The 15,043-nt window shown below is 30.3% G+C and overlaps 1 protein-coding gene across 1 annotated transcript; it reads left to right on the plus strand.

Annotated features, from left to right (window-relative positions):
* The first annotated feature begins 946 nt into the window (after positions 1-946).
* Positions 947-15,035, plus strand: LOC105318203 (L-asparaginase). The gene is made up of 14 exons (XM_034469335.2): positions 947-1,106; positions 4,719-4,836; positions 7,928-8,036; positions 8,712-8,837; positions 9,441-9,524; positions 10,058-10,184; positions 10,736-10,848; positions 11,488-11,673; positions 11,776-11,889; positions 12,271-12,387; positions 12,861-12,956; positions 13,040-13,287; positions 13,545-13,644; positions 14,349-15,035. Exons 1-14 carry the CDS (start codon positions 947-949, stop codon positions 14,520-14,522), a joined length of 1,872 nt encoding a protein of 623 aa, XP_034325226.2. The 3' UTR covers positions 14,523-15,035.
* The last annotated feature ends 8 nt before the right edge of the window (positions 15,036-15,043 follow it).

Genomic DNA, 15,043 nt, shown 5'->3' on the forward strand with positions numbered 1-15,043 from the left:
GATAATATATACAAGGATATACTCGCCATCTGGTTTTTTTCTCTCCCTTCTACACTCGTAAACGGGTTTGCTTCATCTTGAATTTTTTTTAGAGAGATAGTTAAGAAGAATTAAATTCTCCCATTGACAACGGTTACGAAAGTGGCGAATATAAAACAGGACGAATATTTACCAGTTTACAGAAGTAATTTATAATTCTTTGCATACCAATAAAGCCACAACTGAAAATCAGAACATCTCACCCAAAAGTCATTAACATCACTTTTTAATAGAGCACCCCTTAACATATTTTTAGTTTGCAGAGGCAAATTCACTGTATGACCCTACGAGACCACCGCCAGGAGTCTTGGTTTTAATCATTCCAGTGTAAGCGTCTTTGCTCATCCCTATGATGCACTTAGTTTGTCCGGTAAATACTCGTTACCAGAAAAGAAATTAATTCTATAGAATATAATTGTTTAACCATTGGATCACATGACTCGTCTTCCTTATCATAAGCGGAATGACACAGGGATCATTAATTTTTTTTTTTTTAAAATAAGCATCCATGTTGATCTTTGCCCACAAGATGCAAACAATTGAAGAGAACTTGAAGAGAATTTATGCCGATATAGCTACCCCTAAAAAAATGAAGAGAAAAAGAATAACCAGTACCACAGACCAGGGTTTCATAAATGAATTTAATTATACTCTGTCCTAAGTTTCTGCTTCCAATATTTTCCCTTTATATCACGTTAACTGCCATTTCAGCAATCAGCTTTACAACATTTTCTCAAATGGACTTAGATAAACATGAATGATCAATACATATTATGTAACGCTATCTTTTTAAATTTGAACTCCCGATTGTTTGATTTTTTTTCCTACGTGGTTAAACTATTGCCTCGTTATTCAGGCGAATAAGTCTTCCTTCTGAATATTGCACACAAATCTCATAGGATTCGGTATGGCAGACACACCAGAAGCTAGTGCATCAACAAACCTTGTTTCACAAAGTCGCTCTAAATTGGCAAAGTCTTTGATGGATTCATCTGAAATAGAACCAAAAAAAGTTTTAGTTATTTATACGGGTGGAACAATTGGAATGAAAACAAATGAAAAAGGAGGTTTGGAAAAAAAAAATTGTTAATTTTTTTCCTCAAAGTAATGTTAATGACATTGTTAAATTATTTATCAAGAAATTGAATTTGCGTGCTAATTAAGTTAATAGTTTTTTTTGTCTCGGCTAAAAACATCAAAGCTTAAACTTGAGAAAAATTGCAAAAGAGTACTGCTTAAATTCTACTAAAACGAAACAGGAAAAAAAAAATTAATTATCAAACAGAAATATAGAAAAAAGGCTTTCTATGCCGTATCAAGGATATGTAGTGTTTCCTGTTGCTACATGAAGGACACAAATAAATCTTGTAGAATTAAACAAAAAAATTAAATGTACACTGACTTGATGAAAAGGCTGCGAGTCAGAATATAAGTGCTGCTATGGATTAATTGTTCTAGGTAGATTTTAATGAAGGTAGAATGTTGGGTAATTTTAACAGGAGAAAACTAAGTACAGTAAACACAATAAGTTACTTAATGTTTTTGTTTGACAATACTTCTTCTGACAAACAGTATGCCTGAAAATTAAACAAAACTAAAAAAAACCAAGTTCTTCGGATATGAACATGAAGTTATTTGAACAAATTTTTCTGAAGGCAATTCAAATTCATCTGTCTATTGAAGAAATTATAATGTGTGTGTACCAGTGATAGAAATGAGCTACCAGAATGTTTGTGAATTATCAATTCAATCAGGATCACAGTTCAACAAATAGATGTACAGTTAATAATATTCGTTATTTCTTTATTATAAATTTATAATGCAAACCTGCATTAATCAATTTGTTAGCATACACAATTGCAGTAAAAATAATACTTTGTAAAAATAATAAATTAATGTTTAATTGGCATTTGACCTGCTTTTGCCAAGCATAATTTCATACATTTGGGGCTGCCTAAAAGCTAAATCTAAATCTTTGATGTAATAGAGTTAGTTTTAGAACACCTTTATACTTAAAGAAGGAGTCTTTTCTAATTTTCGACTTGTCAAACGTAAATTTGATTAAATGTTCATTAAATCAAGATGAAAAGAAATTAAAATAGTAGGTTTTTCTTTCTTTTTTACTATCATACAACTTGGCATAGAAAAAGTAAACAATTTTTAGAATCTAACAAGGACTATATTTTTGGCGTAATATTGGCGTAGGAAAATATCACGTTTCGCAATTCAGAATTGCTGCAGAATATTGAGTCTGTTGTAGCATTTTAAAAACAATAACATTATAATGTTGGTGTTTTTTTACTAATGTGAACTAATGATATGATACTTGAGTTTCAGAATATGTTTTTAAAATATGATATGCCTTTCGAATTACGTTTTTATAAGCTTTTTAAGGCGCCCATTCTATACATTGATATTTGTGAAAAAAAATCACTAAAGTCAGTTTTTCTCTCTGAATAAATGGTCAATATATTAGCTTTTCTGTCAATTTATATCTTTATATGAAGTCTTCATAATACATAAAAATCAGAAATATTATATTATTAGAAGCATAAAAAAATAATCAAAATTTCTTCAAAATTTAAGAAAATTAGAGGAAATGCGGGCTAAGCAATATCAATTTTAGCATAAATATTTATTCCAATTAAGTAGTATAAGCTGATAGACATTCTGATATTCTATCATTTCATTGAAGATTAGAATCTTCAACTCTTGAACAAATGTCTACTGAAGTACAAAGAGCTACACTTATTTTTATCATCCTTTACGTTGAGGAAAAAGGTAGTGACCTTGACCTGACCTTTATAAGAAAACAAAAAGGTCAAATTTAATTAAACTGATAGAATCATTTGGTAATATTATCCGTTTGACTGTGTCAAAATTTCATGAATTTAGTATGTTTGATAACGAGAAGACTCCTTCCTTAATGCATGCAGCTTTACTTTTTTAAAGATTTTACCGTCTCATGATGGAGTTTGATTGCCTAGAAATGGAAGATTGTTTCTGGTAAACGATGAGTCATTTATTACGTCACATACTCATTCAAACGTGTGCTTTGTACATTGATAGAAATTTATGAGTGCTTTATCAGGGACAGCAAACACAGATTATATAAGCTCAGACCAAAGATATCTGCAATAAAACACAAAACGTTGTCAATACGTGCACAAAACATAGCTTAATTTTTTACTTAGGAGATGTGTTTTGTGGATCTAATATGTTCACGCTTCAAAGAAGATTCAAATTTTGTGTTTCTCAGTAGCAGAACAAACATTTATTTATTTTTGAGGTTTGGAAAAGGGCAGTAGTCGAGTGAACATTTAAACATTAAATTGTTTTTTATATGATTCCTGCGAGATATGACGATAGCTAGCATTGCAGAAAATAAAACATAACCCGCGTTAGCTTGTTATGTTTGTTTTTTTTCTGGGAAAACAGTTACCAGTAGATATTGAAGAAAAATTGCCCAAAAATCTCACAGCTACTCTGAACGAAGGGAGAAAAGGCAAACTTTTATATTTCAGAAAATAGAATAGTTTACCCCCCCAAAAAATGATACAAAACAAAAATACAATTCAAAAGCCCCTAACAAAGTTGTACAATATACCCCAAAGCTAGCTGATTGAGTTACAATGCAAAAATGTAACTAGCTAATATATGTAATTTTTTTTTCTTAGCATTAATGTTTGTGCCAAAAAATGTTCCTTTTTATCGAGTAACAATAAGTTCCTCATTGGTGTAAATAGTAATTTTTTGTTGCTGTTTGCAATATATGTATTGTTTATTTTAATCTTTTATTTTTTTCATAGGCTTTTAATTGATATCATTTAACAATTCTGTAATGGTTCATATCGATAAATCTATTTTTTTCTTCTTATCTACCTTTAGCTTATGATCAATCTTAAATAAATAACACGTATTCTACCATGCAAACTTTTAAAAACTTTTTTTTTTTTTTTTTTTTTAAATATATATATATATTGAAGTCTTAATTACAACACATTTGAAATACACGTACCTTCTCTTGACTGTTTTGCAAAAAGATACATATATCATGAATAATCGAGAAGGAAATATTTTGAATTTAATAAAAAAAAGAGCTCCAAATGTAAATTTATTGAGGAAAGATTAACAAGAAGCCCCACAGTTAGAATGAATGAAGGGAAAAAGATGCAAAATTTATAATTAAGGAAGTAAAACATAATAAAGCCAAAAAAAAAGCAAAACTGACAAATTGTTTTTGATATTGATTTTTTTACGCTAAGTAAAACAAAATTTTAAAGCAAAGGTCCACAACAGGGCATGGCGTTACAACAATAGAAATATGCATGTAACTAGCTAATACATGTAATATTATCATTCTCCGCATAAATGTTAGTGCAAATAAATGTGCCTGTTCAAAGGAAGAATTCTTCTTAATTGAAAAGAAACCCGATAAGTTCCTCATGTAAATAGTAATTTTGTTGTTGCTCTTTGCAATACATGTATATGTTTTGTTTATTTCAATCTTTTGAATTTCTTCATAGTTTTTTTAATTAGTTCATATAGCAATATTTTTTCTTTTAGAGAGTTAATAGCTATGCATGTAATGCTCTTTTTATAATCATTTTTAGAATAGTAAGACGAACGATTTTGCAATGGTTCATAATGATAAATCATTTTTTCTGTTATACCTTTAGTTTATGAGCCGAAGGAAGACTTTCTTGTGAACAAACTAAGAACTCTTCCAATGTTCCATGACAAGGAATATGCTGACCATCATTTTGCAGGGGATGAAGAAGACTTCCTTGTCATGCCGTATGTATTAATCCCAATAAATGAAGAAAAATAAAGAAATGATAAAATATCAAATAATATATTAAAATTACAATTACTGTAAAAGTGTCATACGCGTAAACTATATCAGTAATATAAAGACAGTGCATTTTTCAAGAATAACTTAAATCTATATGTAACACTATCTGCTTAATATTTTTTTTAAAAATCGAAATTTACTATATTATGCAATATACCAACGACTAGCGTCTCAACACTTTTTTGCTTAGATGTTTAAAAATTATTATACCTGCAACATTAAAATGTAAAGTTTTGTAAAGATCATTGTTGCAAAAGCTTTTTATGAAACTATGTATACCACAATATGTCCGTTTCATAATTTCACAAAAAGGAATTATTAATTTTAAGTATTACCTTCTAATGTAATTTTATCTTAAAATAAGATATATAATGAACCAATTGGTCTACGTTACTAGTAATTGAAAATTGAAAAATTTCGGTATTGGCATCAGACAATTGAATAATTTCGGTATTGATCTAAATTCATTGAATAATTCGAAATGCTTCGAATTAATGCAACATGATTTTAGAAGTTAAATTCTTTTTTTTTTTTAAAGAAATTCTAACTGGAGAGAATCGCCTGATTTTTTAAACATTTAATGTTGTAAATTGAACAATGATGCAAAATGTTAACTTTACATAAATTTGTGTTCTTTAAATAAAATAAATATGTTTGTCCTAGCATTAGACATGCATTGAAAAAACATGTTTTCTTTAATGTGGGTTTATCGTTTTCTATTACCATTTTTTTTAAAGCAGTATTTCTTAAAATTAAAAATGTTTGCTGATAATTTCTCCTAAAATTTTATCAATTCTTGTTTTCAAAATGCATACAATAATAAATATGGAATAACTCTTTATTTGATATTTTGTCACCAGTTAAAGACATTTTTTAAGAAATTTCATACTACGATCAGGTATGTACGACAGTGAATATATGTGTCAAGGTGTCCGTCTTGTATGTCACTTACAAGTGTTTGTGGTTGGGCTACTAATGTTGTTTGTACCAATGTATTCTATTATTACTATTCTATCTATTTTGTTTTCTCGACATATTATAATTGGATGATAGATAGATATGCAATCAACTTTGAGAAACTCCATGTTTAGGAATGATGCAAATGCAAATTTAAAACAGTATTATTTCTTATAGAATTGAATCGTTATTGGTGTTAGTAACCTTTAATGATAAAATATCAAATAATAATGCAAAGTTACATTAGTAAACAGAATCCTGATAATTAATCATACACTTTTATCATTAACGTACTACCTAGCCGTCCTCATTAATGTAATTTCAAAAGTGTATCAATAGTGGTCAAACTTTTCAACCACTTATAATATAAAAACGCAAAATAAGTACATCGTTGACTATTATTGGTATAAGTTTTATTATAGATGAACTTAAACCATTAATGCTAGAATTATTATGATAAAAGAGCACTATTTTGAACAAGTCTTGAATAAATTATGCTTTTTTACATGTTCATGTCTATTCCTATTTTGGCCAAGAAGAGTTTATTACATGTATATACTGGTAGATTATTAACAAAGAGGACAATTTAAATAACCCACATCTTTGACCAATAATGCATAATCTTTCTATTACATAAGGTCTAGTGGATGGCCTTGCTTTGTGGATGGACAAGTCATGCATTTTGGCGTCTATTAGCTAAGAAGAATGTATGATATCAAAAATATTAAATCAAAAATTACAAAAGTCCATCGTTGATCAATATTGAAAGTATCTTTATATTGGTTTTGGCTCAGTGGATCTTGCCTAATAGATGGATTTCAAAAATCTAAGATACAATTAGAGGTACATTGTACATGCAAAAAAGCAAAATTCAAAACAGTATTATTTTATTCCTAATTGCATCATTAATGGATGAAGTTCATCCATCATTACAATAAAATACATGTATATAATTGAATGCAGCTGTTATGCGTTTTTCTTCTTTATCATTTATGGGTGTGAATTTTGATCATACATGATATAATTTTGAAACTCTGTCATTAATGGACGGCAAAGTAGTTCCTTTACTAAAATTTAATAAAATTATATTATTAATTGTCAGGGTTCTGACCACAAATGCAACTCATATCATCAGTAATTACTATATCAATAGTGGTTACTACAATGCTAAATGCTCTCTAATCATACTTGGTGGATGTAAATGTATGAGAATGTGAGAATATCTATTGAAAAATGCATTGTATGACTCCAATACTCGTACAGTTTTTATTACACAAAAATTTGATTGGAGAAAGGGACAGCTTTAACAAGAATTCTGTCCGCCCCCAGTTCAGTTTTAATGTTTTCGTTGTAAAGAATACTTGGTTGTTGTACATGAAATCTTTATACAAAGTACTAGTCTAAAACAACTAATACATTCTCCATCTTCCTTCTCTTTCACACATTGTCATTATGATATTATTTAACTATTCCTTAGATCTCCACATTAATCAAGCCTTCTAGCAATTTAGTTGCAATGTAAAAGTATTTGAGAGTAAAGCATGCAAAAATAAACCAGAAGTTTATGTATATTATTTGGTGGAGGTGTTAAGCTCTTGGTGTTTCTGTACCATTGTTAAAATATTCTGCGCTTGCACTTTAAAAAGATAATGAGATAATTTCAAAAAAGAATCGAAAAATTTTCCTCTTTGATGGTCCAAAGTTTCTCTGAAACGAATTCTTATTTAGGATACAGGCTTCAAAAAGATACCATTGAATGATCTGTCTTTCTAAACTTGTAAATAGTTGCCTAATCCCGATTATCATCAATGTCTAAAATGATTTTAAAGTTAAAAAAAGAGTGTTTAATTCAGTTTGTTCTGATTTCTTACTGCTTGCTATGGCTCGCAAAGATAAGAGTCTGGTTAATTTCAACCCCCTGTAAAATCAAGAGGCATTTGTAAGTATGAAAAGATAATTGACGTATAATTGACCATAGTTTTTTTTCTATATAAATTTTTCTGACCCCCCCCCCTCCCCCCAGAAACTATTACGTGCGCACAATTTTTTTTGGAAATATATCATATCTTATTGCAGTCATCAAAAAGGCAAACGGGTAATGTACCGAATAATGGAGTACAAACCACTACTAGACTCAAGTAACATGATGGAAACAGATTGGGGGAAAATTGCGTCTGACTTATTCGTAAGGATAATACTACTTTCTTTGGTGTTTTATGCGAATGTTTAGGTAGCGAGCATTGCAGGAAAAAAACATAACCAGCATGCTGATGAAGGAATTACTGTCAAACAGTAGCGCTTTCTACAAAAGAACTTTCGATGAAATCGAAAACCTTTAAATCTTCAGTGATGTCATCAATGCGGATTTTGTAAAAACAAAAACGAATTCTTCTCGACTACATCACTCCAAATGTTTTTGATAGAATTTAGCTTATTTGTTAGGTACTAAATGAACAAATAGAATTTGGTCGTAAATTCTTTCGTAAAATACCGTACTGAACGTTTTAAAGAAGGTTAATTCTTCATAAATGGATAGTATGTATAAAAAAAATTTGGTAGTCTGACGTTAGTCAGAGCTCTTAATGTAACTAAAGTTTTGGTCGACATCAGTGTTGTACTTACTAGTTAACAGAATGCACCATTTTACAGTGTAAACAGTTTCAAAGTCATGATATGCTCTACATAGAAAGCAATATTGGAAAGTTCAAAGAATGTATATTTTTATACCTGGATAAAATTAAGACGTGTTTGTCAGCATTACACCATTTTACGTATATTAAAGCCATTTAATGCAATTTATATGTCAAATTTAAGTAATTATTTCAATGCACGTTAAATCAGAATTGAAGTTTAATTTCAGAAACATTACGACCAATATGACGGGTTTGTGGTACTCCATGGGACAGACACCATGGCCTACACAGCGTCCGCTTTGTCCTTCATGTGTGAGCATCTTGGCAAAACCATCATACTAACAGGATCACAGGTAAAGGGCCCGGTGTTTTTTTTAAAACGATTGTTTATAAAAAAACAACAACAAAAAAGACAATGCTTTGTATGAAAGATAAAACTTGGCAAAAATCACCCAAATATTAAGACATTTTAAGGTTTTAAGAGGTAAGGGTTAAGAAATTGTAAAGATAAAGTGGTGGTGTTTTAAAATTCAAATATTTAAAAATCTATTTTTAGTGAATAGCCAGTAATACGAAGTCTTATACAAAAGATTATATATATATATATATATATATATATATATATATATATATATATATATATATATATATATATATATATTGAAACACAATAAAATCCACAGTGGTCGGCGAGTTATAGATAAAAATTAAATTAAGCTATATTGAACGTTTTTCGTGTTTTCTTATTTAATTTTTATCTCTCTCTCTCTCTCTCTCTCTCTCTCTCTCTCTCTCTCTCTCTCTCTCTCTCTCTCTCTCTCTCTCTCTCTCTATATATATATATATATAATGTTCTTGTTCAAAGATCAGCTTCAAGTTAAGTTATATTTTTAAGTTTGAGATATCTATTAATACAATGATTTTGCACTTATGTTGCATTTTGTTTTGTTATTTAGATTCCAATTTTTGAGGTCCGGACAGATGGAAGAGACAACTTTTCATCCTCCCTTATCATGGCAGGGCTGTACAACATGCCAGAGGTCACTTAAGATATATTTTTAATCATATTGTGATACTATTGTTAAACCAACGTATACAAGTATCGAGTAGGCATTAGGAATTACACATGCTGCACAAGATATAGCAACATTTTGTCATTACCATTTTCTTTGGGGTTTTTTTTCAATTGTTTTTATTCTTGGTACAATCTTGTTATGATGCACATTCATTACCATACAATTACAGATGACCTCCGCAACTGTATTAAGATTTCATATTTATTTAATAAGCTATCGGCGTGAACATACAGTATGAAACACGTCCAAGCCTCAGATACTATACATAATTGGGAATACACATACATTATCTACTTTTAGTCTTTCTTTGAAAGCATGTTTTATAGCTTGAAAGTAATAAACTAGAGGATACAATGTCGATGTATGAATTGCACATCTACACCAAGTTCATTATCAATATAAAGATACATTGCTTAAGATCTTAAACGTTTAGTTTAATGTCAATTTACATTAAGTTCAAAATTTCACAAAAAACCTAAATTTTTCGTTTCTATAAGGTGTTGGTGTGTTTTGACAACAAAATTTTGCGAGGAAACAGAACAATTAAGCATGACGCTGGGAGTTTCTTTGCTTTTACTTCTCCAAACCTTCCACCCATTGCTACTTTAGAGATTCGTATTGACGGTAATATATCTCTTTTTGGATCTGGTTTGGTCGTCCTTATTTTTTCCGTCCTTGACCTTAACCTTTTCTCTAAAAACGTTTGCGATCAGTCAAATGTAAGGTTAATATTTAAACAATATGAGCTAAAACAAATTGCCGCATAACCCTACTTTTTGGTAATTCTTCATGTTACTTAAACCTTAATGATAATTAAGCTTAAAATTCATCATTAAATCATATCAGATGAAAGATTTATCTGCAAAAGAATATATAAGAGACCGACTTTTGTCAATACGTTGATAATGTAATTTTGCTTCACATAGAGCGCCTAAATAGCCTTCCAAACAACAGCAAAATTAGTAACATAAGTTTATGACTCATAATCGTTGTTGTCATTTTTAAAGTAAATTACATTTTCACAATAAAAGATTTAGAATGAAAATTGCAGCTGAAATTGCTTTACAATTAGAAATTTGATTGAAAACATGAATTAAAGTATATTTTTGTGATGGAACCTAATTATAGTTAAACGATAAAGGCATATGGTTTTTTTAGTTTAATGATTTTTTTAGTGGACTGGTCTGCAGTTTTTAGGCCACTGGGGACAGAAAAGTTCAGAGTCCACACAAACATGTGTCAAAATGTGGGACTGTTGCGTATATTTCCTGGCATTACCACGCAAACCGTATGTTCTTTACTTCTAGAACTGCACAATCTGAAATACTTTATTTTATGCATAACTATCTATGAAAGTTAAAAGGGGCAAATTAATGTGAAGATATATTAATTTTAGATCTGATCTTAATATTTTACGTTCTGAAAATACCACATGTTTGAATAATCGTATAAATTTGTACATTTCTCAAAAAATGTTATGCAGAGATTATCTTCATATCTTTTTAGATTAAAGGGGCAAAGTCGCTATTTGAGCTAAAATTCATTTTCACATCTCATTTTGTTTTAAATTGATTATTTTCTATCCAGCGACCTAAATGAATTTAAAACATGACCGAGTCTTATTCATTTAACAAAAAACTGAAAGCTCTCTATCTCGCTTCAAAATTGACATCTACAATTCAAATTTTTGTTAATCATTTAAACTTGAAAAATTCAATTCAGATCAAATCGTGACCTTGTCGCTTAAAATCGTTCAGAGGTTTGTTTTTACTTTACAATACTGTATCGTAAAAGTGTTATTTTATAAGGGGTTTTTCTTTAAAAATTTCCTCGCACAAATTTTTACAATTTGAAAAAAAATTTGGAATAAAACTGACTAACTGGATTCTTTACAGCCTAAGATAGGTACCGGTATATATTTTTCAAGGTCAAAGCATTTCTTCAACCCCCGATGCAGGGAGTTGTCTTACAGACATACGGATCAGGAAATGCCCCAGATAATCGACCTGACCTAATTAATATTCTAAAGGAAGCTTCCGACATTGGAGTGATTATTATTAACATTACACAGTGTATCAAAGGCTGTGTTAATGCTTCTTATGCCACAGGAAAGGTAAAATGATCAACTTATCCTCATTCCTCATCATTTGTATATTAAAACTTATTATGTCAAATATTTTCTTGATAAAAAAACTTGCCCTTTTGGATTTTAAAGGCTTTGGAGGATGCTGGGGTCATCTGTGGAGGAGATATGACCCCCGAGGCTGCCCTCACCAAACTGAGCTATGTCCTTAGCAAGGAGACATGGACACTGGACAAAAAACGAAAGGTGAAAGTTAGAAATAGCTGCATTTATTTTATGGAATCAGTTTTCAGAATAAGTGCAATCCATAAACATATTATAGAGAAACTTAGAATTTGAAATTCTTTTCATGCATTGATTTCTTTGAAATCCAAATGTTGTTAAATAATTTATCTTTTATTCCAAAACGTCACCACAATCATGACATTGCACTAGTTGATAAAAATGATAAAACTGATGGCTAGCTTTCTCATGTTTCATTTCATGACAGAGAAAATTAAATTTGAGAAATTTCAAACTTATATTCACAAAATGATATATAAAATGTAATGTAATTGATTAACGTTTTTATGCAAGGAATAGCTTTTTATCATTGAAGAAACCATTTTTGTTATGTTTCAATTACAGTCAATGAAGAGGAACTTGCGAGGAGAAATGACTGTGGTAGCTAAAGAGAACATCACTATTCTGGACTTTGAGTTGATTGAGAGTGTGGCTCGAGCATTGAGTGTTAGCAGTACTGAGGTACATGTACACATGACTAATCAAAAAATCAATATAGCAATAGTAACAATAATGACTGTTAACAAAATACTGATATACTTTTAACATATTTTATGTTGTTACGGTTTGTAATAATTTCTAGCATTTTTTTAGTATTTTAAACATACAGATTTTTACTAAAGTCTATACGAGCATTATGATGATATATCAGACAGCAAGATATTCTTGAAGTTGAAGTTCATCAAATAAAAAAAAACAATTATATAATCTACAAGAATTTTAAAATCATAATAAACTTTGATGAGCCTGTGTTTACATTGGTTTGAAAATTGGCCATCTTTTCTTCAATTTCATATGGAATGCATTGTAAAAAATTCCACTGCTTTCAAAATTTAGTCAAAGAATTTGTATGATGCTTAGATTCATTTATCAATGTATTATTGTAAACGGAAAATATAGCAGAATATGGATAAATCTAGAAATAATATTTACAGGAGATTAAGAAATTAAGAGATGCCCTGTATCCCAGTTTAATGTGTGCAGCAGCTAAGGCTGGTGATAATCAAGCATTGGAGACACTAAGAAACCTAGTGAGTGGGAAAACATTTTGATTTTTTGAAAAAAGTCCTAAAAAATATCAAACCCCTGTCGTTTATTCGTGTTATCTGTTCAGGAAGGGAACTTGTCCTCACAAAACCATGATGGGCGTACAGCATTACACGTGGCATGTAGAGAGGGTCACGTGACTACAGTACAGTACTTGCTCCACCAGGGAGCTTCAGTACATCTAAAGGACAGTAACGGCATCACACCTCTACAAGATGCAGTGATGGGAAAACACCAAGATATCATAACACTTTTGGTGAAAACAGGTGCAAAACTAACTATAAAGCCCATAGTTTTGGCCATGGAGCTCTGCTGGTATGTCCACTATAATTAGATTTGATTCATTACTTATCTCATACTCTTTCCTTATGTTAAAGCACACTTTTGATGTAAGCAAAGCAACTGTTAATAAAAAGTACCGCTTATTGCAAGTATTGAATATATCTAAGATTTCTTTCATAAAAATCGATTTGATAGAAAAATAAGGTACCCAAGGGTATATGGCTTTTCTTTTTTTTTTTTTAAAAAGTCGTGTTTGACAAATTCTATAATTGCTGAAATTTATTTTTCAGTGCTGCAGCCTCTGAGGACATAGAGACTCTTCAGGCCTACAGAGATGCTGGGGCCAATTTGAGTGAATGTGATTATGACAAACGAACGGCACTGCATGTTGTAAGTCTCATTTAAGTGCTTCATAACATGGGTGGATTTCTTTATGAAGCATTGGAAATATATGTGAATGCTTCATGTGTCTCAAATCTGTTCTATATTTGATATCCACAAAATTTAAGACGTAATCTTCAAATGATGGTTTGTCGTGGCTTGTCGTTCAAAGATTACTATTTAAAGGGTCATGGTCACGATTTTGGAAAAATTCTATTTTTATGATTTTATTATTTTTTATATTTATTGCTTTAGGAATGGATTTCTTTAGATCAAATGAAATTTGAGATTCAATCGTAGAGCTATTAGCAAGATACGGGTCTTACAATTCTTCGTCACGTAAACAAGACTTTTGTTTACATAGGTTCAATATACCAGTCTTTTTCAAGCTGATTTGTCTATCTTCTTTTTCTATTTAAGCATGAATAGATACAGTTCCTAACCTTAAACGTAATGTTCATCACATTCATTTTAGGTCCAAAACCGGTATTTCACCATGTTAACAGAAGCTTTGTTTACATGGTAAAGAATTGTAAGCTCTGTAACTTACTTATGACTCATCAAATGACACTCAATTTTGATTTTTGACGAAAATCGTGACCATGCCCCTTTAAGATCATTAATAGTACTCGAATTAATTTCGAGAGCACCAATTATTCGCCCAACTTGTAACGCCATTTATAATAGACTTGTTCTTTTGATTTCCCACCTAGGCTGTAGATTCTGGTTGTAAACGTTCCGTTCACTTTCTTTTGGACAACGGTGTCAGCTGGAAGATCGAGGACATTTCTGGTAACACGGCACTGGACTGTGCCAAGAAAGGAAACGTGACTGAGATCATTGAGATGATCGAACAAAAGGAAAGACAACATGAAACTACTAGTTAATTTAGATTTGAAAGTTAATGTGACATACTTACATTATTTTTATTGTTTAAGTAAATACAGAAGAACCTTTCAATTAAAATTTATGAGATGTTTTAGTATATCATTTGCAGAATCATTAGATGAAGAAAAAATTAAGTTGAAAATGAGACATTTAATCATTTCGTTAAAATATTATTGATGCTAATTATAATTAGTTCATATTGACCATTGCTTTAAAATGGACTTCAAATTTTTACTTGTTCATCGTACATGTGTACTTTAAGTTGAAAATAAAAGAAATTGATTGTACGTGTTAATTCGTACGTGATACATCTTAAACTTTGCAATGTACAAATGAAGATCTTCTGGCAAACTCATGAGGACTGTTATCTTTTGAGTCAAATGGTCACGCAACCAACGTGCAATAGCGCTATCTTTAATGTTCTACAATAACTATTTTTTTACTGTGCCAACAGTATAAATTGGGACAACTGATTTATTCATTTTTACCAAAATAAAAACATTCCTCCAGAATATGGTTA

The sequence above is a fragment of the Magallana gigas genome, chromosome 6, assembly GCF_963853765.1.
Source record: "Magallana gigas chromosome 6, xbMagGiga1.1, whole genome shotgun sequence".
NCBI classification, from domain to species: Eukaryota; Metazoa; Mollusca; class Bivalvia; order Ostreida; family Ostreidae; genus Magallana; species Magallana gigas.